This window comes from Polypterus senegalus, chromosome 9, assembly GCF_016835505.1.
Source record: "Polypterus senegalus isolate Bchr_013 chromosome 9, ASM1683550v1, whole genome shotgun sequence".
NCBI lineage: Eukaryota > Metazoa > Chordata > Cladistia > Polypteriformes > Polypteridae > Polypterus > Polypterus senegalus.
The window spans coordinates 122,267,989-122,293,543 of record NC_053162.1 but is presented as its reverse complement, the minus strand read 5'-3'; the positions used below and the strand labels follow the sequence as shown (position 1 = coordinate 122,293,543).

Below are 25,555 nucleotides of genomic sequence, written 5' to 3'. Positions count from 1 at the left end.
CCCAACAGTTGAGGTCAGCAGCACTCCATCCCCGCTATAAACAGCATGGGTAAAGCACTGCTTCTCTCTTCCAAGTCACCTAACAGCCTTCCCATTGAAATTAATTTTCCATGACCTCACTGAACTCTTCACACCTTAGAGTTTTTGCTTTGGCACCTGCCATTGCCACCCTTCTCTTGAACTGTTAATATCTGCCAGTTGCCTCTGAAATCCCACAAACTAACCATGCTTAATATGTTTCATTTTTGCTGTCTGGAGACCCATTCAGGGACAGCCCAAAGGAGCAACATGGGTCGGTCCTCCTGTGGGCCCAACACCTATAGGAAGAGCCATAAGGGTCCAGTGAATTGTGTCTTGGGTGGCAGTCAAAGGCAGATATCTTGGTAATCCAGTCCTTGGCTACCAAAACTGACTCAAATGACAGGTATTGTGACCTGTCTGGTGGAGAAGGGACCCAAGCTAGTGAGGTAGGGCATACAGGTACCATCTAAATATAGTCAGACTCACCTCAACACACAGTATGGGCTCTGGAACCAAACTCCTACAGAGCGGCTAGAAATTATTCTGCTCAGTTGTCGTCCAGGGTGACAGGCTTTGGGGAGGTGTGGGCTTACTTATAGGACCCCGGCTCAGCTTGTGTATGTTAAATTTTACCCCGGTGGACGAAAGTGTCATCTCCCTGAAAGTTTGAGTTGAGGGGAGGGCTTTCACTCTTGTCTGTGCTTATGCACCAACAATTGGGCAGGAGTATTTGGTCTTCTTGGAGACCTTGAGGTAAGTGCTGGAAGCTGCTTGCACAGGTGGACTCTATCTTGCTACTTAAGGAGTTTAATGCTCACATAGACAGCGACAGCGAAACCTGGAAGGGTGTGACTTGGAAGAACCTGAGCACCATAGGCCTAAGGTCATTAGCTGATTTTGTAGACCAGATGTCTTGGATACTTGGGTGAAGAGTGGGGATGAGCTGTCAGCTGAAAACTGCCTGGTTGTGAGTTGGATTAGATGGCAGGGAATAATGGAAAACCAGGCAGACCCAAACGTATAGTGATGGTGTGCTGGTAATGTTTGGCAGGTGAATTTCTCTTGCATTCAGAGGGAGCATATGGACATTGAGAGCTGTCAATTTAAGGTCAGTGGTCCTTGTTGCAACAGTCAACCCCAAACCTGATGGTGGACACCAATTGTCAAAATTTGTCTACTGTGTATTAACTGCTTATTGAAACAGAGTTACTGTAGCTTTCTGGTCATTTCTGTGTCATGTAACTTAACTAAAGCTTCACAAAAGTAAAAGCTGAAAGTCCATAGTACATATTGTAAATCTTCAACTGCCCAAACACTCAGCTCTTAGCTCAGGAAATATCTTAAGTAGCAGCACCATTCAGCCCAACACCTTGCACATCTGTCTCTTTAAACTTAATTTATTTCAAAATAATTTGTCTCAGTCACCATATTCTATCTGGATCAGTCCTGTGCAATCCTCTTTCATCAGTTGAACTCAGACCAGTTTTTACTCACAACTATTTCAGGTCTGCAGGCTTTATTTACTTTCTCATCTAATTTACAGGTCACTTTTTCCATTTGGCAGTTGCTCTCATCACTGCATAAATTAGCCAATTGGATAATGGAAATATAATTCTTAACAGATACACATTCAACATGAATTACTAGGTCAGTGTTACATTTGTAAGGGGTTAAATTTTTTAGAATTTTCTGGAAGCAGTTTTGAGGTTTAAGGACAGCTCAATGTGCAAAAAGGCACTCTTTATTCTTAACACAGTTTTTCGCTAAAGTTCAGTTCCGTACACTTTTTTATGATGCTAGAGAACAAACCACTGTATAACAAAGAAAGAAAAAAGAACTCAAAATATTACTGGAAGTTAAAAAGCAAAATTCAAAGTCTTAGAATTAAGTAGCACATGAAAAATAAACAGAAACATGTAAGCAAAGTTATAAAAAATGTTTGAAGCATGGTCTTTGTGGCTGACATTAGTAAACAAACTTACTGAGAGCCAAGTCTTTGGTAATGACTCCAGCACTAACATTTTGACTTGTTCTGATTTCTTGATTCCATTCTTTAAAAAAATCATTGTCTCATTTTGACTCTGTACAAAAACTCACTGAAATAGAACAGTTAATTAGTAATATAGAAAAAAAATGAACTCTGAAAAAATGGCTGAACTGACTTCTGATATTTGTAAAAGTAGGTTTGGCGCTATTGTATCTCTGGCAAGAGATATAAAGGGGCTTAAAGAAACATAGGGTTTTGGGGAACTTTAGCAGAGAAAAAAAATTCTGTTAGTATTGGGAAGTGGCTTTCTATATTGTTTATTCAAGAGTTATTTATGATGCCACTAGCAAAAAAATAGCACAATATGACTGCACTAATTGATTCACAGAAAATTGTATTCGCTTCTTTCTTCTTCACCAGTCAAACATTTGAAAATTACCACTTAACTTTAGTCCGTGAATACTCTCGATTGATGGGACACACATTTCAGAGGGGTACTGGAATGTGTCTCATCACCAATTTCAGTTGAGTTGGGGCACCACATTATAAATCTGCTATGTTTTGCTAAACTCACTCATTCCACAGTGTTTTTTGGGCGTCTGTTGATTGAGAAAACATAATTTTCATACCGATTAGTAAAAGGGCGATATTGTTCCTTTAAGCACATTTTTATAAGACCCTTGCTTCCATGTGATTTCTCAGATATTAATATCTTACCTCTGTACCTCTGCATTGTAATGCCTAGTAGCAATTGCATAGAAAACAGCAAGAAAAAGATACTGCTTCCTTAAAGGGCCCTGACTCTGAAACACCACCTGATCTCATTGCAGCTATTTCTTCTGTATGTATAGGATGTTTCAAGAGAGCTGTTATGGTATATAAAATCTGTACATTTTGGTTTCCATTATATTTTGTTCAAGACAAGACAACAGATGAACTAAGAAAAATTAAAGCAGGTTTTCTTCCCTTACACCTTACTTTTTGTTCATAGCTTAGTGTTAATTTGGTTTACAGCCTGGGAAAGAATGCTGAGCTGATACATCAGGCTATTGATTACTTTATGGATGCACATCTGGAACAACAGTTTGGTTTACAGCCTGGGACAGGAAGAACTACTGATACCTCAGAGTACATCAAAGGTTTTGTTGTGTGGGAAAACGGACAGTGAATTAATTCATCAATCATTATGACAGCCAGCCAATCAGGTGAATGTGTTGTGAAACCAAGGCATGACATTTCATAATAAATATGCCTTGGTTTGAAAGGGTTGGCACCCTGCAAAGGATTGGTTCCTGCCTTGTGCCCTGTGTTGGCTGGGATTGGCTCCAGCAGACCCCCGTGACCCTGTATTCGGATTCAGCGGGTTGGAAAATGGATGGATGGATGGATGGATGGTTTGAAAAGCAAGTTAGAGAGAAGTAAAGAAGAAGAGGAACGGACGAAGACGGCCCTGGTCGTCAGAAAGGCATCATGAAGATCGATTGCTAAATCAAATGCCTCCCTGGGACATTCATCCTTGTCATCTGTAACTTTTTCGTAAGCTTTTTCTAAAGACTATATATATTCAGACTTTCCTATCAGTACCTATTTTCTAGTATTCTTTGTTCTTGTGGTATTATTATTATTCTTGTAATAAATGCCATGCTGCTTTTAACTTTCAATGCTTTGTCTTAATGTCTAGAGTGATTGAAGTAATAAGTTAGATTTCTTTGAGCACCTGGTGACAGCCGGATTTTTGCCATTATTTCTGTGCTGCAAGGTTTATAAGGCTGAGAGTGAGAGCGTTATACTCAATAGAAGGGACAAATACGTGAAAGAAGGTATTCTTGGCTGATGAAAGTCAAGTCAAGAGTGCCGAGTCTTTGTATGTTTAAATGTATTCTTGTAGACCAAAAGTAATATTTAGGTCTGAGATATCACTAAAACATTGTATTGTTGTTTGTGCCGAAAATAAGTAAGTCTCTTGAAGTGCTGAATGACAGGCTGTAAAGTGCTAAGGGTTAATCAGCGTGTGTGTGTCATTCATGGGGCACTGTTGTGGTTAGGGTCTGTGTGTGTGTTTATTTATGTGTGTGTGTGTTCATCTTAAAGTGCAACAGTAGACCAACCCGATAACGAACTTGATGAGAACACTTACCCTTGAGGAAACAGGTAAAAGGGCAAGTAGAGGGAAATACCACGATAATACAAGAGCTGTGTGAGATTTTGTGCTAGTGGGATTATTGCAGATTTTCTAAATGTACCAACATGTTCACATGTGGTTTCCTTCTGGCTGCTGCACATTACACTGGAATCTAAAAGTGGAATATGGTAAGAATGGATGCATGGCATAGAGCAGTGGAAGTCCAAGGCTGCAGAAGAGATTCTGAAGTTCAACAGTTCAGGTAAGTTGCAGAGACAGGCAATTTAACAATGATTCACTCTTGGTTTTTAGAAGAAGATCCTCGATATCCTGTCAATGTAGTAATCCAAATAAAATTGTATCCAGCTTTTGCCATTTCTGCATATGGTTCCTGTATGGTGAGAAACACGTGCAACAACCATAATCAAAGAGTTGAAGATGGGTGATGAGAACCTGTCAATCAGCCATAGGACTGCGAGGCACAAGTGGTGGCCATTTGAGAAAGGGCACTGATGCCCCAAGAAGCATTCCGTGTTTTTTATGGATAGGGGCAGGAGAACACCTTCAAGTGTCATTATGACAAGAGGTGCTGCAGTACAGTGAGAACATTTGATGGCAGTTGTTCATGGTTGGCTTATTATGCCCATTTCAGGTTGCTTGCTGCTAATAAGAAGTGGGGACCAAAGCAGCCAGTATTTTTTGCCCGCATTGAAAGGAAAGGCCTTAGTGATCCTGGTTGATGTTGTAAAACTTAATTAACACGGGTTTTGGTATTAATTGTGGCTGTATCCTTCTTTAAAGGAACCAGGACAGAGCTGGATTTCTGCAGTGGTACTCTGAAAGTTGGAGAGGGTCTGATGCTTCCACTGTTAGGCCAAAATCATTCACCAAAGGCCACTGCTGTCAAGAAGGCATTCTCACTCTGCTCCTCATCTTATATCACATCCTCAGCAGAAAACCTGAACAAAACAGTTCTTTCCAATTGCAACAGTTTAAATTTGTCCCAGCAACAGCTAATAAAGAAACTCCTATAAGAGTGCAGTGACTAGTTTGCCACTTGCCCTGAGAATGCCGGACCGACCCTGATTGTGCAACAGTATGTGAGTTCAGCATCAAGGATGCTCATCCCATCAAGCAATGCCCATTTCATTCCTCTGGCTTGTCAAGCTATGGCAGAGAAAATCAGCCAGGAAATGAATCTAGAAATTATTGAACCATCGGAGTCTTTCTGATCTTCCCTTGCTGTCCTTGTCCCAAAAAAGAATGCAGAATAAAGATTTTGTGTGGACTATTGAAGTCTTAATGTCATTAATTAGAAGTACTCAAATCAATGAATCCCTGGACTTGGTTACCTGTTAAAGCTGGTTCTACTTTCTTGATCTGAAAGTGGTTACTGGAAGGCGGCTCTGGCTTGGGATGCAAAGGCTAAGACGGCATTCACTAGTGGAAGTGGCCTCTGACAGTTCAGGGCAATGCCTTTTAGGCTGTGCAATACCCCCGGCAACATCTGATCATCTGATGGACAAGGTACTAGCCAGCATGTCTCACTCCTGCTGCCTTGATCTTAATACATGATTGGTCTTCTAAAAGGTGCGCTGAATTTGCTGAGATATGTCCTGCAAAGATTTAGAGATGCCTACCTGTAGCTTCACCCTGGTAAGTGTCATTTACTGTGCTGAGATACATCTTTTTTGGGGCTACGGAGTGAATGGACATGGCATCCAAATAGAGGAGGGCTAAATTACTGTGGGGGTATAAATGGCCAGTCTTGCAGAGTCAGTAATAGGTGTGACAGATTTTGCAAAAGAAGTACTAGAGAAGATTTGTAACAAATTTTGCAACTATTACAGCTCACTTGTATTAGATACTGTGCCACAAAAAAAATTTCTACTGCGACACTCAAGAGGCAGTTCCCCAAAGGCTGAAACATGTCCTATGCAATCCACCAGTTCTTAGTTCACCAGATACCACCCTACCCTTTCTACTTAATACAGATAGCAGAATGTGGACATTGGGGTAGAATTGTCCCAATAATATTCAGAGGGGGAGAGTGTATTGGCTTACAACAGATGAGACCTTAGTAATGCTGAGCAGAACTACTGAATAACCCGGAGAGAGCCGTTGACAATAGTAGAAGTGGTGAGGCATTTTTGTCACTACCTCTGTGGTCTTCTGTATGTAATGTTTGTGATCCACAGTGGGGTAATTACTCTCTATCAAATAACCAGATGTTCAGATTGCCAGGAGAAAAACAAGACAAAGCATACTCATTTTTGAAGAGATCCTGTACAGAGCATGGGTGCCAGTATTGTGTGCAACTGAAGGTAAGGGAGAAGGAGTAACACTAGGATGCTGAACCATATTGTCATGCTGTGGAGGTGCTGGAGAACTGCAGTGGATAGTATGTTTCTCAAGAGGTTTTTTTGTCCAACTTGGCAAGATGTTCCACCAGTCACTGCTAATTAAATCCTCTAGTCTGAGTGGGACAGCCTTGCTATTCATAATGGGGTCTTGAACCATAAATAGCATGATCCAACAACTTGAAAAGTAAGCTGTCAGATTGTAGTTCCCAGAACCCGGAGGATAAAGTATTGCAGCAACAGTCTTTGATGTCGCTTAGGCAGTAAAGCAGTAAAGCAAGGGTTTTACGAGGCTTAAGCCCCTCATATATTTTGGCATGCCCCTGAAATTTGCATCTGATTTTTATTTATCTATTTAGTAAATTTGGGGAATCTTCATCACTCATAGAGGGGTTTAAAGACTCTTATACCATCAAATCTTAGAAACACCATGACAGTTACTGTGGGTGCTGTCCTGTGAAGGAAGAACCCTAGGGTCAGTCTGCGGTACTACTGCAGCAATATTTGGTGGGGGTGCCAATAGAGCAAGTGGGCATCAATATACTTATCCCTTTACCCAAATTCAGAAGAGAAGACTGTTATGTATTGGTAGCTATAGACTACTTCACCAATGGCCAGAGGCATATATGCTGCAAGACCAAGAAGCATAGACTGTGACCGAGGTAATGATCCATTGACTTGTCTTTTGATTTGGGGTGCCTTCTGACTAAGGCCAACATTTTGAGTCAGGTGATGCAATACACGTGTGAACAACTCAGCATATGGAAGACCAGAACCACACCCTTGCAGAGCGATGGTCTTGTAGAAAGGTTGATTCCAACCTTTACTACTCAGCTTGCTCTTGTTGCAAGCCAGGACCAGAAGGATTGGGACCTATAATAACTCCTGATCCTACATTTCTGGAATCCACATACTGCACTACTACCTTGTTGTTATTAGGGCATTAGCAAGACCATTTGGAAGTGCCCCATCCCTTTGCAAGAGACTGCTTGGACACTACTGTCATGGCACAAAGTGGCATTATGACCTGTAAGTAAGAGGCAGCCACTACCAAACTGGAGATCAAGTGTTGTTTATGGACCAAATAGAAAAAGGGAATAGTTCTCAAAGTTAGAAGGCTCCTGGATGGGTCCCTGGCATGTGTTGGAAGTGCTATACTAGAAACACCTGTTATTGGCTGTAGAGTGTTCTTACATCAGGACCTCCTGGCACCATATGTTGCCTGTACCTGTTCTGAAGGAGGCTCCAAAGTCTTTTCGCAGTGATCATCTCTGAAGAGTGTACTGTAAATTCCTTAACTGCTATCCCTACTCCATACAGCCTGATAGTGGTCCAGACAGATTTATTGGTTTCTAACCACCCTCCTAAAATTCCCAGATGGTCTTCTTGGCAACACAACCTATCCAGGTATCTACAAGATTTCCTGTTTACTCAGGAGGCAAGGAAGGGGCAGTATAATGTATGGTGGTAGCCGCATACAAAATGGCAAGAAAAGACATTGCATCCTTAAGGAGCCCTTCCTCCAAAATGTCACCTGTTGTCATTGCAATGGTTTCTTTTCTATTCCTAAGTGGAAAGACGTCAAAAGAGAGGACTTTAATGGTGAGGGAAAGAGGGCATTTTGAATGGGTTTTAGGAGTACTGTGAAAGATTTTATGAGAGTGAGATTAGGGCAGAGTTTTAGAATAAAAAGTGCCAACAGGCATATCAAACTTACTGAAAATTCTTTGAGTGGTCCTCCTCTATCTACTGCACATTGAAACATCATGAATAGTATTGATCAGCAAATTTTGACAAAGCATTATTTTCAGTGAATTTGCCACATTTGTGTTTGCTCTTGTTCATTGAATTATTTACTGATAATTCAACCGGTTTAGGAATTTTTTTTAATAGCGGCTCCCCCTAACCCCCCCCACCCGGTATATAATGCTGATCATTTGTATTGCAGACTCTGTGTGACGAGTTTTCTGTGCTTACAGCCAAATGCGCAGGTCATTCTTTGAGTTCTACATCAATATAAGAGAAGAAGGTGCATGGCCTATGCATGCATAATAATTAACCACGTGGCACGGCGAGAGTAAAAACAAAACATGAAGGAGTCTGACAAACAGAGGAGGCTCTGTGAAATAATAATAACAAAAAATTATTAATATTTGCAATACCTTTGTATCTATCTGATTGATTAAAAAGTACAAAGCATCAGCACAGACAGTTTAGAGAGCCTTCAGCATGACTTCAGAAAACAGAACAAGCCAGCAGTTTCAATCATGATACACCACTTTGAATTTCCTGCCTTTAAAAGACCTACACCATTTTTCTGACTTTTGACTACCATTTTGGCATTTCTGCTTTGTTTTATTGAATTATATGTTTGCATGTCTCTGACTGCGTTCTTTTTTCTTTGATCTCACAGAGGCACAGAGGAACATGGTTGGCACAACTGTCGCACAGCTCAGGTCACCTTTAATAATGAAAAATATACAGCATAAATAATGAGTTATCTGCTTGTAAAGTTGTAATGTATTAAAATAAACTGTTATGATTTTAAAATATTTTATATTGTGTCAATTGCAAGTATCCAAAATGCTTGGATAGACCACTGCATAGAGTAGGTCCAACTACTTTTTTAGTCACAACTGACGTCTTTAACTTGCCAGCTATCAGCAGGGTTTGTGAGCAACTGTGAAGATGGTTTTAAATGGGCCTGACATCATCATATACTAGACAGTAAAACCATTTGACTGAGACATGTTAAAAACCATTAAGCAAATACAAGTTGTTACCAGAACCAAAAGGCTAAAACCATAACTCAAGTTGATAAATGGAATGCTAAGAGTCATTAACCAGAAAGTTTGTTCAAGGTTTTTTGCCAATGTGCAATTTGATCTTTGAGTGGTACATTAATATGAGAGAAGGAGGTGCCCTGTGCATGCATAATAATTAGCAACATGCAGATATAAAACAAACCTTGAAGGAATCTCTATGAAGGATTCTATGAAATAATAATAATAAAAAAGAGTTTATTACTATTTACAAGACATTTCTATCTTATTGGTAGAAGAAAAAGTGAAAAACATCAGAACAGACAGTTTGGAAAGCCTTCAATGTGACTTCTAAAAAATAGAACAAGCCAGCAGCTTCAATCATGACATGCCACTTTGAATTTTCTGCCTTTAAAAGACCTACATATTTTTTCAGATTTTTGACTACAATTTCAACATTTCTGCTTTGTTTCAATGAAATCTATGATTGCTGACTGTATTTTCTTCTTTGATATCACGGAGGAATGGTGGTGCATTGGTTTGAACTGCGGCTACACAGCTCAGGTCACCTTTTTGGCCACAATATTTGGAACAGTATAGTTGGCAAACATTTCCCTATACCTCTGGGACACTTTAAAGACAACTGCACCATTATAATCCAGTCAAATATAATTCAGTTAGTCCTTCCCCATTGACTTTGATGCAGCTTGCCAAACAGCGAATAACGCAAACATTTCTGTGATTTCAGGGAACTCATTGTGAAGTGAACTTGGCAATGTTTGCTCATTACTAATCATGAATTTCATGATTTTAGCAATTGTAATTAGCCCTATACAGGAAATATACAGCAATTGCTCAATTGAATTACTACTTGACACCCATTACCTAAAAAAAGTTTTTTGCCCTTTCTAAAACTGAGATGGAGACAAAGGAAAATTGTACTGAAGATAACTTGAAAAATGGCAACATAATTGGAGGCCATCACACTACTTCTATTGACTAAGGATTTTTTTGTAGAAAATAAATAAGGATTCAATGCCTCGCCATTGATTATCGAGAATTAAACCTGATAACTTTTTAAAACAACTTTCTTCTTCCACTTTTTTCATCTGTACTTAATCAAGTTACTGTTCCACCATTTTCAATAAGCTTGCTCTTCGGAGTATGCATAATTTAATTAGAATTAGGGAAGGTAAACAATGGAAGACAGAATTTAATACAGCTAATGGTCATTACGAACACAGAATAATGCCATATGGTTTAACATATGCACTATAATAAGCCGAGTTTGCAGACAGTTTTAATGTAGCATTTAGTATAGCCATTTCTAGCTTTTCATGGTCAAATAATTTATAGAGTTAAAAGTTACTTACCTGTTATTTTAGCACTCTAGTGAGGCAGAACATGGTGACAGGGAAATAGCATACCTGTGTTTGGTGTCCCCTTCCAAGTCGTCCCAGTGACTTCAAGGCCTGTGAGTCAGAAGGCTTCTCCAGGCTTGAACAGGCTCTACGCCAAGGCATGTGTCTGATGACACTATATTTTTGACAAACATGGTTTCAAATTGAAGCGATCCATAAAAGCAAAGCATGTGCCCAAAGGCGGTGTGGGAAGGAAGAATCAGTGTGCTGAGCTTAAGAGGTCGGTGGCAGAGAGAATATGTGTGTAAAGAAAGAAAGGACTGAGTGAAAATACATGTGAAAGTTCACTGTGTAATGTATCTGCAGAGGTGAACAATCAGCTGGTGTGATGTACACGCATGGAGAAAGGTGGACATTCAAAACAATGACACAGCACCTAATCAGAGTAGGATGTTGGGTGCATGACTCACCATCTCTTGGTATTGGGGGACCTGAAAAGATATGAGTAGTGATTGACTAGGCAAAAGGGCTGGCATTATAAAACTGAAATCCAGACTGCCAGGGTCATCTAATGAAGCAGCAGGAGGAAGGAGAGGCTTTTGTCTATGATTTTTGGATTTTTTTTATCATCACTTTTTGCTTTGGAGTCACTGTAATTGTATGTAACACCTGCATTTGTTTTTCTTATTTTTGTTAATATTCTTGCATTGGACTGTGTATATATTTGGAAGACATTACTGTAAATGGTTACTGGCCCATCTTGATTGAACCAGAACTCTGTTTTATTGAAAAGTTATCATTGCCTGTGTCTCAGTTCTCCCATCCCCTTGTTGTTTGGCTATAGCTTCAGCTGCTTGCAGTCTGAAACTGCACAGTGGTGCCAACACATGGGGCACCACATGCATCAGTAGTAATCCAAGACTTTGTTAATATATATTTCATGATTATGTGTTTTTTCTTCAGCGCTCTTTGGAGCTCTTCCTTGTTTTCTACGTACTCCGTTCACAGTCAGTTCACGTGATTACGTGGGTGGCGTGATGATACGACACGAAACTCCGCCTCCCGTGGCCATCAAGCTGCAGTCTATTATATTATATGGATAAAAATAGGTTCAAGTTATGACCATTACGCGTAGAATTTCGAAACGAAACCTGCCCAACTTTTGTAAGTAAGCTGTAAGGAATGAGCCTGCCAAATTTCAGCCTTCTACCTTCACGGGAAGTTGGAGAATTAGTGATGAATGAATGAATGAGTGAGTGAGTGAGTGAGTGAGTGAGTAAGCCAGTGAGGGCTTTGCCTTTTATTAGTATAGATTGATTGTAAGTAGGGAGTCTCTTTCAAGAATCTCATGTTCCACATCATCGCAAGACGGTTCTGGGTCAATCTCTTGGCACAAAGTCTCATGTTTAAGGTCCTTGCAAGATGCTCTGTGGCCAATCTCTTTCATTTCACAGTTTCTTTTAATTGTCTTCCGTGATCTCCATGTGAAGAACACGTCATGACGTCCTAGTGTTTCTCTCCAGGATTGTTTTTTTTATAATAGAGAGATATACTTGTTATTGTTGATTGCTTTTCAAAATATGCCCATTTTGCACCTTTAAGAAGTAGCCTTCCACAAAAAAATTAGCAGATGTTTTTCAAAAAAACATATTTAACACATAATTAAACTTTATTATTCAAGCTAGTATTGAGAAAAAGTTTCTATGTGGAAGTGCCCCTATTAATATGTCACCTGCTGAATATGGCCTATTTTAAGAATGAACTGCTGTTTGCATCACATGCCAGCATTATTAGCAACATTAAACAGTGACCATGAAACCACTGCAACAGACTTGACACAGAAAAAACACCATAGCACAGCAAACTATAAAGAGGCAGCAGCACACAATACTTAACAATAAATAATTAGCTTAATAAATTAAATTGTTGTGCTAGTTATGAGACTATAGAGGGGCCCAACAATACTCTAACAACAGAGGTATCTACCTTGATTATGAATTGTTTAGTGTGATCCAGGTGCCATTGTAGTAATTAATCTGTCTCGTTATGATATTTTTTAATAGTTGTGAAATTTGGTTTTTATATCTTAAAGTAATTAAGCACATTTAGCAATGATCACTGTATAATGTAAAGGTGTTTCCAAGTAACTTAGGACAGCTGAAACGTGATGCAAGCAGACTACATTGGGCTGTCGGCAGGAAACTATATGTTTATTTACTGTATGAAAAAGGCAGCTGCCTTCAGCTTCTGTGCTAATAAAGAAAAGAGCTAAAAATGGCAAAGCAAACACGCCATGCTGGACATTGATGATCTACATGTTTTTGCTGACTGTGTTAAGTTATAATTTAGAATGGTTCATTATGCCCTGTGTTCAACTAGCAACTGGAAGCAGCCAGTGATGATGATAAACTTTGTAAGTGATTTAATTCTGTACCTTTTACTTGAATATAAAAAAGACGAGGAGGTTCAAAATCCGCATATTAAGTAAGAGAAAGTTTGTCACACCCGGAAATAAATTAGTCGACTGGAATGCAAAATTCAGACTTGAGGATCTTATATCAGCTGTTGACAGAAGGGGAAAAATATTAGTCGACTGGAATAAGATATAAGGAGCTCCTGGATAAAAAGAACAACAGGTTGGGAACCTTGGGTGAAACAAATAGTCTCACGGGAAAAGGACATCCTGGGGTAATGTTTTAAAGGCTGGGTTTGTGAGTGTGTCTGTATATAGTGATTGGCCGGCAGTGTGTTTGAAAAAAAAAATTTGTAAATATGATATTGTGCATGGCACCAGCATTGTGTGAAAAATAAATAGATAAATAAGTATATAAAATGAAATTATACACATATATATATATGTATATTTGTATATCAGTGTGGATACTGTATATATACACAGTGGGTACAGAAAGTATTCAGACCCCCTTCAATTTTTCACTCTTTTTTTCCTCATTAATGTACACACAGCACCCCATATTGACAGACAAAAAAAAGAATTTTTGAAATTGTTGCAGATTTATTAAAAAAGAAAAACTGAATTATCACATGGTCCTAATTATTCAGACCCTTTGCTCAGTATTTAGTAGAAGCACCCTTTTGAGCTAATACAGCCATGAGTCTTCTTGGGAAAGATGCAACAAGTTTTTCACACCTGGATTTGGGGATCCTCTGCCATTCCTCCTTGCAGATCCTCTCTAGTTCTGTCAGGTTGGATGGTAAACGTTGGTGGACAGCCATTTTTAGGTCTCTCAAAGATGCTCAATTGGGTTTAAGTCAGGGCCCTGGATGGACCATTCAAGAACAGTCACAGAGTTGTTGTGAAGCCACTTCTTCGTTATTTTAGCTGTGTGCTTAGGGTCATTGTCTTGTTGGAAGGTAAACCTTCGGCCCAGTCTGAGGTCCTTAGCACTCTGGAGAAGGTTTTTGTCCAGGATATCCCTGTACTTGGCCGCATTCATCTTTCCCTCGATTGCAACCAGTCGTCCTGTCCCTGCAGCTGAAAAACACCCCCACAGCATGATGCTGCCACCGCCATGCTTCACTGTGGGACTGTATTGGACAAGTGATGAGCAGTGCCTGGTTGTCTCCACACATACCGCTTAGAATTAAGGCCAAAAAGTTCTATCTTGGTCTCGTCAGACCAGAGAATCTTATTTCTCACCATCTCAAAGTCCTTCAGGTGTCTTTTAGCAAATTCCATGCGTGTTGTCATGTGTCTTGCCTCTACTCAGTGTGTGGAGACAACCAGGCACCACTCATCACTTGTCCAATACAGTCCCCGCAGTGAAGCATGGCGGTGGCAGCATCATGCTGTGAGGGTGTTTTTCAGCTGCAGGGACAGGACGACTGGTTGCAATCAAGGGAAAGATGAATGTGGCCAAGTACAGGGATATCCTAGATAAAAACCTTCTCCAGAGTGCTAAGGACCTCAGACTGGGCCGAAGGTTTACCTTCCAACAAGACAATGACCCTAAGCACACAGCTAAAATAACGAAGGAGTGGCTTCACAACAACTTTGTGACTGTTCTTGAATGGCCCAGCCAGAGCCCTGACTTAAACCCATATGAGGATCTCTGGAGAGACCTAAATATGGCTGTCCACCAACGTTTACCATCCAACCTGACAGAACTAGAGAGGATCTGCAAGGACGAATGGCAGAGGATCCTCAAATCCAGGTGTGAAAGACTTGTTGCATCTTTCCCAAGAAGACTCATGGCTGTATTAGCTCAAAAGGGTGCTTCTACTAAATACTGAGCAAAGGGTCTGAATACTTAGGACCATGTGATATTTCAGTTTTTCTTTTTTAATAAATCTGCAACAATTTCAAAAATTGTTTTTTTTGTCGGTCAATATGGGGTGCTGTGTGTATATTAATGAGGAAAAAAATTATTTAAATGATTTTAGCAAATGGCTGCAATATAACAAAGAGTGAAAAATTGAAGGGGGTCTGAATACTTTCCGTACCCACTGTATATATATATATATATATAGGCGGAACGGTGGCGCAGTGGTAGCGCTGCTGCCTCCTAGTTAGGAGACCTGGGTTCGCTTCCGGGGTTCTCCCAGCGTGGAGTTTGCATGTTCTACCCGTGTCTGTGTGGGTTTCCTCCCACAATCCAAAGACTTGCAGGTTAGGTGGATTGGTGATTCTAAATTGGTGTGTGGGTGTGTTTATGTGTGTCCTGTGGTGGGTTGGCATCCTGCCCAGGATTGGTTTGTGCCTTGTGCCCTGTGTTGGCTGAGATTGGCTCCAGCAGACCCCTATGGCCCTGTATTCGGATTCAGTGTGTTAGAAAATGGATGGATGGATATAGATATATATATAGGACAAGATAAATATATGTAAGTATGTTATGATTTAAGGGTGATATTCAAAATCTGTTATGGAAGGAGTGGTGTGTGACTTCCGGAATTATTATAGGTACCTAGGAACAACCACATGTTGGCAAAATTTGATATTTGGAGGTATTCTAATATAGCTGTGGGTCCCAGTTAGGCATGATTGGAATAATATAAATGGTCAGAAAAGGCCGAGATATCAGTTTAAAGAAACCTGGGTGGTGTGAAAGAGCGAAGTATATGCATTGTGGTTGACCAACAGGTATGTTTTAATAAATAAGGTTTGCTGAGAATGGAATGGGTAGGTGAGTCTGAGAAGGGAAAATACATTTACATTATAATCTACTGAACTTTGTTCCACTAGTGATAATAATGGAATATATTATTAGGGTTCAAGTATTTGACTGGATGGAAAGTGAAGGAATGTTGGTTATGAGCATAATAAAGGAAGGACAGATGTTTATAGAACAATGTGTCTGTGAGTTAGTAGGAGTTTGGAACTATACATACCAAGGTGACATGTTAAGGTTGAGGGTTATTAGATGGAGAAGTGAGGACTAACCTGACAAATGAATATGTACAGTGTCCCTGTGGTGACTCATTACTGCTGAAGAACAAGATGACAGCCGTGACTGAGTTTGTGGAGGAGGCTTTACAAGGCTTCTTGGGGAAAGATGTGGACATAGAAGTGATCACAGGGTCTACACTAGTCCCATTACGGGGCCACTAATTATCTGTTGCTAGTAGAAAGAAGTGTGTCATTTGTGATTTTTGCTGAGTTCTTCAGAAAGACTGTGTCTGTCTCAATGTCTTCCTCCCTGACAACGTGCATGCCTCCTTATCCAGTGACCCCTGCCTCAAAACTCTTTTAAAAATTTGCTGGCGATTGTCTCAGCTGTGGACCTGATCTCCTTTTCCAACCACTGTACTATGCTGGACACTTTTTTTGCATCGTACCAAACGAGACTGTGCCACATCTGGATTTGCTCCACTCTCCAGATATGATAAGCCTGCTCGGGTCTAATGTTGCATGTCTAATAGGGTAAAGAGTTATTTAGACATAGTGGAAGGATCCAGGTATGTGGGCAGTAGGTTATGCATGTTATATTAGGTGTGAAGGACAAGCTAAAGAATAAAACAAGAAACTTCATTAGGGCTAGTTTGCTCCAATGTACATTACAAGTGGGGGTACTTCTGAGGTTGTTGACTTTTCATCTGTGGCTTAATTCCCTAGTCCACTTGTTCTGTTCTCTGGTAAATTAATAATAATAATAATACAATTCCCCTATATTATACGTTATTACATGTTATCAAGTGTGTTAATTCTCAGCATTATATACATGATTTGCAGAAGGTGAAGGATACAATTCACTCCCAGGTCGCTTATTGTGCCGTATGTCGCAACCCTCCTGTCCTCCATTCCATCTGCAGTAAACCAGTTATCTGTTACTGAAATTGAGTTTTTTCTTCCATTGTCTTTTGATTTCTGATTTTGCTCATTACTTCACTTTACATTTCTTTATGCGTGTCAAGTCCCTTTCGTGTGTGATATTGTAGTGTTCTTATTTAGTATGTAGATAATCTGTTGCTTTGCTGTGATTCAAAGAATTACAAAAAGGACACTAAAACTTTTTACTTTTCCTTCTCGCACATAATTGTCAAAGTTTCTTGTTCTAAATTCCATCTGGTTACTTGAAAGGGAGAACAGCCGCTTTTCTACTACCGTATCGAGGTTAAGATTTATACCTCATCCTTAAATTAAGCAATAGTTGCTATCTTTTTTCACCATGATTGGCTAATGCCAACAGTGTATCTTAAAAAAGAAAAGAACAAGCACTGACGTCAGCCCCTACATTTGTATTAAACTGAATTTTTAAGTAATTGGCTAAAAATATATTGTGCACACAAAATGTAGAAATATCTGATATCAATCTCTAGATCTCTGAATTAATTTTGGGTTACAATGAGTTTTGACTGTGTGATACTTAGTAAAGGGAAATGTCTCCACTTTGCTTATAAAAATGCTTATACACGTACATATTTCCTTCGAACGCTGATGAAGTAAAAATCTTCTTTTAATAGTGATAAAATACAACTGAGACAATTTCTTTCAAGAATAAAATTCTACTTGTGATCCTTTTGAGAAATATAGAATATATTTTGAGCATGGATGAATGTAAAAACACTGTTAAGACATGGAAGTATGGTAATGCAGCGATTAGCACTGCTGCCTAACAATAGGAACGAATATTCGGCTTATATACTCTCTGTGTGGAGTAAGATGTGAGTGTTTTTACAGTTTAAGTGCCTTTGAGTAAGCTTTCCATTATGTTGAAGAGAATGCATGAAAATATGTGTAGTTTGAATGAATGACACTATTGATAAAACTATGCATGACATTGAGAATATATACAGTGGAACCTCAGTTTGCGAGTAACTTGGTTTATGAGTGTTTTGCAAGACAAGCTAAAATTTTTAATAAATTTTGACTTGATAAACGAGTGATGTCTTGCAATACGAGTAGTGTGGATATGCTTTGTCTGCTGAGGGTCATGTGATCACAACTGAGCTGATGTGTCTTCTCGCGTGCATGGGTGTGTGTGTCTCTCTCTCTCTCTGCACGCGTGTGTGTGTGTGTCTCTCTCGCGTGCGTGTGTTGTGTGTGTCTCCTTGCGCATGCGTGTGTGTGTGTCTCTGCTACAGCACTGGGAGACTGCGATTGCTTTGGGACGCTCTTCCGCGTGTCGTCCCATTGGGTGGAATCCCACAAGAGTTTAGAAACTCACTCACACCAGCCATGATTCTTTTCAAAGGTAAAGTGTAGGTTATTTTGTTTTATGTATTTTTACTTTTTATTTTGTATTAATCATTTTTATATAAATAGTTTTGGGTTGTGGAACGAATCGTCTGAGTTTTCATTATTTCTTATGAGGAAATTCACTTTTACATACAAGTGCTTTGGACTGCGAGCACGTTTCCGGAACGAATTATGCTCGCAAACCGAGGTTGCACTGTATTGTTGAAATTGAGAGATCTCTGAATTCAAGCTGAAAATAATATAATTAGGTGTAACTATCTGTGTAGCTATTTACACAGATTCTTGATACACCTTTGCATGTTATGACCACGGTTTTTGTGGAAAAAATGAAGGTTCAAGACCAGTACTGGCAAACCAATTCAGCAGCATACTTTGGTGAATAATTGCTTGATGCGATTATGGAACCCAGTCAAATTGTTGCAGTAAAATGCCAGGCACATATGAATAACCAATGTCGAGTGAGCAGAGGGAATGCGCAAGTGGATTATTGTGCCAAAAATACTGCATGGAGGCCCAAAGCACCTGTTTACCATGTAATGCTGCTACAACATGTACCCGCCGTGCCTGCTGTGCCAGTGACTGAATTTTTTCCTTATAGCCCAGTGCAATACCCACATATATTCAGACTTAGAAATAAGAAGGAGCTGTCTAGGATGAGGATGATATATGACTCCTCCATCAGATCAATAAACATTTTCTGCCTAAGTCTTTTTTCCAGGCTTTGGAATGTTTGCTCGTGGAATAGATCATGCAGCTAAAGACACGATGATGTCACATGAGGTAAGCTTTTGAAGAACTCCAGTGTTCTCACTTAATGCCACAGCGTACTGTCAGAAGTGTGTGGTACATATGAAACATAGCAAAGGAAAAGGACTGAACGTAGGATAATTTGTCATATCTTTACCAGATGGCCCTTTTGATCATTTGCAGGTGGATTTCATTTAGATGGCACCCTCAAAGAGGTATACATTTTACTTTCTTATAAAACTCGTGTGTTTTATGGATGGGTAGAAGGGTTTCTCTATAGACATGCTAATGCAAAATCAGTGGCAAAGGCCTTGGTGCGTATCATCCAAAGAGCATTGGAATGGGGGAAAGGGCCAATTCAATGTTGAAAACTGAAATTGGCTAAAGTACATGGCCAGATGCCCCTCCACTTGTCCTGGCTGCAATGCGTAGCAGGACCTACCACCAAATAGGACTGTCACCCTTCAAAGTGCTGATGGGACAGCCAATGCAGGTCCTAAAACCTGAAGGGCGGGTTGAACTGGAAACTGTTGATTGGGATTTCTCTCATTTCTTTCAGGCCTCCAAAGAATGCTAAAAGGTGTGCACTCCCAAGGGAAAAGAGTCCTGGAGAGTGGCCCTTTCCACTGAGATACCTGATGAGAGGATCCATCCTGGAAACTGGGTTTTGTTCCAAGGCAACCGGCGAAAGAATTGGCACCAGCCTTGGTGGCAAGGCACATTTTAAGTCCTGTTGGTTACCCTGCATATAGTAAAGGTAGAAGACTCCTGGATCCACCAAGTGCATTGTAAGAAGACCGCCTTTCGAAACTGAAATGAGAATCAAGGTCCTATTCGCAGTTTGAGCAGTGTTCTTTGCTTTTTGGACTTATCTGTATTGGCTACAGACTAAGAACAGCGTATCCAAGGTTGACAGGTGCGCTCTTGAGACAGCCATTTGGAAGCTTGCATAGATTGAAAGTGGGACCTGATGAACTTTTCTGTTACTTCAATACACACTGAATCTTGTTATGTTTGTTCAAAACCTAAACTCTCTCTGCCTCCTAATTCATCTTCCTATAATCAATCTACCTGTTTTACTTCTATCGTAAATATGTCTTGTGTGTTTGTTAATCAGATGTTTCTGAATTGTGTCCTCCTTCCCTCCAGGGATGTCCTTGATGAAAATGTTTTTTTGCGAGCATTTTAAATGCTGAAAAGGGGGAAGTGTGGTAATTAATTTGTCTTATGATATTTTTAAATAGTTGTGAAGTTTGGATTTACATCATACAGAAATTAAGCACATTTAGCAAATTTCACTATATAACGTAAAAGCATTTCCAGGTAACTTAGGGCAGCTGAAACGGGATACAAGCAGACTACATTGGGCTGTCAGCAGGAAACTATGTGTTTATTTACTGTATGAGAAAGGCAGCTGCCTTCAGCTTCTGTGCTAATAAAGAAAAGACCTGAAAATGGCAAAGCAAATATGTGATGATGTAATGATCTATGTGTTTTTGCTGGCTAGCAACTGGAACTAACCAATGATAATGATAAACTTTGTATGATGTAAGTGATCTAATTCTGCCCCTTTTACTTGTGTATAAAAAAAGACCTCATCTAGCAGAAAAGGTGTGCATCTTGTTACAGAATGCTGTGTGCATTTAATTACAGTGCCATGTAATAGGAGAGCACCCTCTTGGAAGAGAAGAAATGGTTATTGGCTTAAACTTCCTCCTACCTGTTTTCTCTTAAAGGTTTTGGGTCACCTAGTGGGTAACGGTCATTACTATCACACCATAAAATTGGAGCAGAAGTGAACAATTGTTTAAGTGTATCAAAACACTTGGTAAGCAGGAAAACAACCTGCAGTAGTTTACAAAGCTCACAGATATCTTTACCTAATTCACACTCTTTGGTGGTTCCAATATTAGACTGCTAATATCTTTATTTTGTCCATTCTCAGACAAAATCAGGATATCTCCTAACCCATAAACAGCACAGTGTCCATATGAAACTTTTAATGTTCAAGATTCATGTAAAATTTGTTTTATTGTAGTCTTTCCAACAGTTCTGTAATGTGAGAAATATGTTCATTAACATTATTAGATAATATCAAGATGTTATCAACATAAAGTAAAAGTGTAATGCCTGATAAGTTATGTGTAATGTCATTGGAATACTTTTAAAAAATTGCCAGGGCATTAGCCAGCCCATATGCCATTACCTTACATTCATATTGTTCTGATATTGTGTTAAAAGCATCCTTCCACTCATTCGCCTCATCACAGAACCTTTGACTTGATACAGTAATGAAGAAATGAATGCAAGTAAATCTCTGCAAGATCTTTAGTTCAAAAATGGGTGATACACCTGTCAGTTTTTGAATACTTGATTTTGATTGGCTGGGCGATAATTTAACACAGCATACCTCATATACTACTCTTCTATGTACATACAGCACTGAATCCAATCCAACTAACTATCAATGAAAAAACAAACACATTCACTACCACAGGCACAGAAGCGTGTGAGCTGCACCTCCTACTTTCAAAACTAAGAGATCGACAAATAGTCTAGCCCATCCCCTTGAAGTTTCCTCGCACACATGCACATACACACACGCACACACACACGCACATATAACGAAGAATCGCTTTTGTTCAGAAACAATAAATTTAAGCAGCCCTTGAGAATAATACAGAACAGACAGGAAGAACCTAAACACATTTTACCTGATAAGACTGTGCTCAGTTTTATTAAGTTAATATGGACCAGAGGTAGCTACGGAGCCATTTAATTTATTGAAATTTATTACTTTATATACTTACTATTGCATATTTATAGCTTTTTAGATGAATTAATAATCATCTAAGAATTGGATTTTTAACCTCTAAATATGCACCTGATTTGCAGTTTTTTGCTGTAAATGTATCAGTAGTACTTAAGAAGAAAGTATACCTTGTTTTCTTATTTTATGAAATTTTGAATTACCTCAAAATTACCTAAAAGCACAAACATTATAACTGCTATGAGGGTGTTTCTGAGTTTGCTGATTTGCCTTATGGTACTCTTGTACTTCAATGCATCTTCAGAGGTAAGAACCATTAGTTTCTGTCTCTTCTTTGTATGTGCGTTCTTGCTGCATATACCTTGTTGCAGCATGGTGCTCAGCCTTGTTTTATTGCACTGCTCAAAAGTAGTTAAAATGATATTCCAGGTAACGTGATTTTTTTAAAATCAGCCCTAGCCCGGTTTCAGTATGCAACACTTTGAGAATGGTTGGCTGTAAAGACAATTTAATTAATGCTGGCATCTATTTATCTATTTAGCTCTAGTTTAATCTTGATTTTTTTGTAGCAAATATATTGGAAACACTGCCTATTAATTAATTTCTTCAGTCTTAATCTGCAGACACTTATGTACAGTAATTCAATTTCCATTTTCAGGGGCTTGAACCTATTTAATCACAATTAAATTCAAAGAAGATTAAGTCCTGGACAGATTGTCATGCATGACTATACAAAGGCAACTTGGTTGGAATGGTTGTCTTGCACCTGTAGTAGAAACTGTTCAAATGCCAGCCCAGTCACATTGCAAATTCTTCATATTCCTGTGCTGATTTCTCTCTGAATACACTTCTTATCCTCCCATATCCCAAACAAACAGTATGGGAATTATGCTGAATGACAATTTTAAACTGCATTTGAGTGCCATTTTTGACAGCATGTTGCCTTCTCCAGGGTTCATCCCTGACTTGTGCTGATGCTGCCAGAATTGACTTTGGTAACTCCATAATATGATATGAGAAAAGTAGGTTAAGAAAATAAATAAATAAAAAAATAAAATTTTAAACTTTGCTAATATAATGGATGAATGGAAGGATTGATAGATGAATGAAAGAATATTGCAGATATAATTTATGATTGCAATATTTTACTTTGTAAAATGATATAACTTTTAAAAGATAGTGAAACTAAACCTTCCTAGTGTAACCTAGTACAGTGCTGATAGAAACTTCAGTTTTAGTTTGTATCAGCCAAGCGATAAGCTACTATCATGGTTAAGCAAGCTGCTGCCGGAAATCTGTTTGAGTGTTACATGCATGCCAGGTAAGAAGGAAATAAAATCTTGTGGCTTTTTTTTTCATTGTGCAAGTGCACAGAAATGTATATATTCATGGTTATTTTTACGAGAATAGGCTGTATTAGCATATTGCTTGTGACGGCAGTTCACTTTTATATTTAAATTGGCTGAAGAAATGAGATCTGGAGTCTTGCAGTTCTGGTCAAAAGAGGTTGAAGGGAAGGAAGGATGGGTGATGGGGGTCACATTAGCTGAAAATGATGAATGCAGTTTCTGTAAGCCCAGAGGATGTTCCTAAAGTGGAAAGTCTGGGTTTAACAAATATTGTTGACTGGTCTGAGTGTGAGTCAATGTTTTCTTTTTAAAATTAGCAGTTAAAGTTGTATGAATCACAACAGGTGAAAGATTATTTTCCTCTTGAATAAGCAGATTAACAAAGTGTAAAAAATACAGACAATAACATTTCATTTTAAAAACCAAACAGCAACAATTGATCAGCTAAAAGCTATTTAAATTGCAAATGGTTAATGCCTCTGCTCAAATGAAAATATAAGGGTGCTTTTAAAATGTGTGGCCTCTGTTACTTGTGATGCCTTTAAAATTTGTTATACATTGCCCAGAAAATGCCTCCTGTGGCTGATTCCCATATAGCTGCTAAAAATAGCAAGTGTTTCTGCCTTACTGATAATGAAAAGAAATCCTGCAATATCCCATCAGTGTCTTATCAGGTATGAAATCAATGGATTGCACTTGACACTGTTTTCTCTTTCTATGGATGAGTGATTGAGAGTTAATTCAATTAATTCTAGAAAGGACTAGCATAAAAATTTTGTATTAATTGCTTTTTAAACATTTTTTTTAATTTCAGATATGTAATGTTTCAAGTTCAGAAAAGTCCTACTTTGATAAAAGCCTAAGGCGGTGCTGCTCACAATGTCCTCCAGGTAATATTGAATCTATTGAACAAGGTCATCTTCTTCTGTTCAGTCAATAGTTATTATTGCTGTAGTGCTGTTCTATAAAGAGTGCGGTATCAAAGATAAATTATTCTGTGACTGATTAATGGTTTTAATAAAAGTTGATACAGGACTTTCAATTAGGTAGAAAATAATTTTTAATACATCCGTCCATCCATTATCCAACCCGCTATATCCTAACTACAGGGTCATGGGGGTCTGCTGGAGCCAATCCCAGCCAACACAGGGCGCAAGGCAAGAAACAAACTCGGGGCAGGGCATCAGCCCACCGCAGGGCATTTTTAATACATGTAAGGTTTTATTTTGCATTATGAGATCAGTTATCAGTTACATCCATCCATGCATTAATTTGTTATCTCAATCGACTTAAATAAGTTCTAGAGTTGTGGGTGGCGGGAGCCTATCCTTATATAGCTCCACACCTCAAGTAATTTTGTTTTTTCTCAGCTTCCTTCAAACAAACAGCCAAGTGAGAAAATACAAACCAGTATGCAATAAAATTAGCCCTCTCTGTCACCGGTGGCCTTTTAATACCTGGCACTAGCCCTGGGCAGAATGCTAATGCATATGGAACACCTACTGTAAGCCCAGTTTTTCAGGTGAATTTCCAGTAAACCTCTTTTAGTTTAATATGTGAAAAGAGAGGAGGTGTCGCAAAATATAAGACCAGGAAGAACATATATAGCCCACACAGATTAGGGATAGAGCCCAGTTTTCAACAAAATCAAATGAAAACCATATGGCAGCAATCGCAAACAGTACACAGTCATATTGTACATAACTGCCACCTTAAAAACAAATAAAAAAATGAATTGGGGACAAAAGGTGCGGCTGCTTGTTTTATTGTAGGATATCTGAATTAGTGTAAATAATAAATGCATTCATCCATATAAAGGGTCTAACTCAAAGTAATGACCAGACTGTCATTATCCAGAAAAGTCTGGCAATATTTAAATGTAAAATACAAACAAATACTTCCTTTTATTGTCTCAACACAAAAAAGAGATACCTGTAAGGGCACTAGTTGTGCCATATGAAGGGTAAAGCACTTTAAAGCCTAAAACAGAGATGAAGTGGTTACCTGTGAACTGCTTCACTCATCAGAGAAAATCAGTGCTTGGGAATACGAAGTGAGGCTGTCTGATTATGCACAGTGCAAACCGTGTTCTGGACCAAGGCAATTTTCACACTTCGCGAGAATGAGCATTTTGTAAATAAATAAACTTTCAATTTAAGCTTTTTCTTAAAGACTATTAAGAATTTTTACTTTTTTACTTTTATTTTAGTGATTCATTTTGCTTGATACTAGTTTATATTGCTTCTGTCTTGTGTTGCATTTAATGATGTCACACACCTTCATGTGTCCAACTGGTCAATTGGAATGCCCTGCCATTGCCTGGTTGGTGGGACACTCAACAATTCTTGACATACTCATATTATTTATGGTGGATTCTGTTATTGCCTCTTATATGAACTTTAAAGGAAAGACTCATTAT

The 25,555-nt window shown here is 38.9% G+C and overlaps 1 protein-coding gene across 1 annotated transcript in view; it reads left to right on the top strand.

The window, feature by feature from the left end:
- Positions 1–21,623: 21,623 nt before the first annotated feature.
- The window catches only part of LOC120534988 (tumor necrosis factor receptor superfamily member 1B-like), a 48,694-nt gene continuing 44,762 nt past the window's right edge, over positions 21,624–25,555 (top strand). The window contains exons 1-2 of the mRNA XM_039762488.1: positions 21,624–22,093; positions 23,951–24,026. Coding sequence (XP_039618422.1) covers positions 22,028–22,093; positions 23,951–24,026 — 142 coding nt within the window. The 5' untranslated portion in view covers positions 21,624–22,027. The remainder of the gene's footprint in view (positions 22,094–23,950; positions 24,027–25,555) is intronic.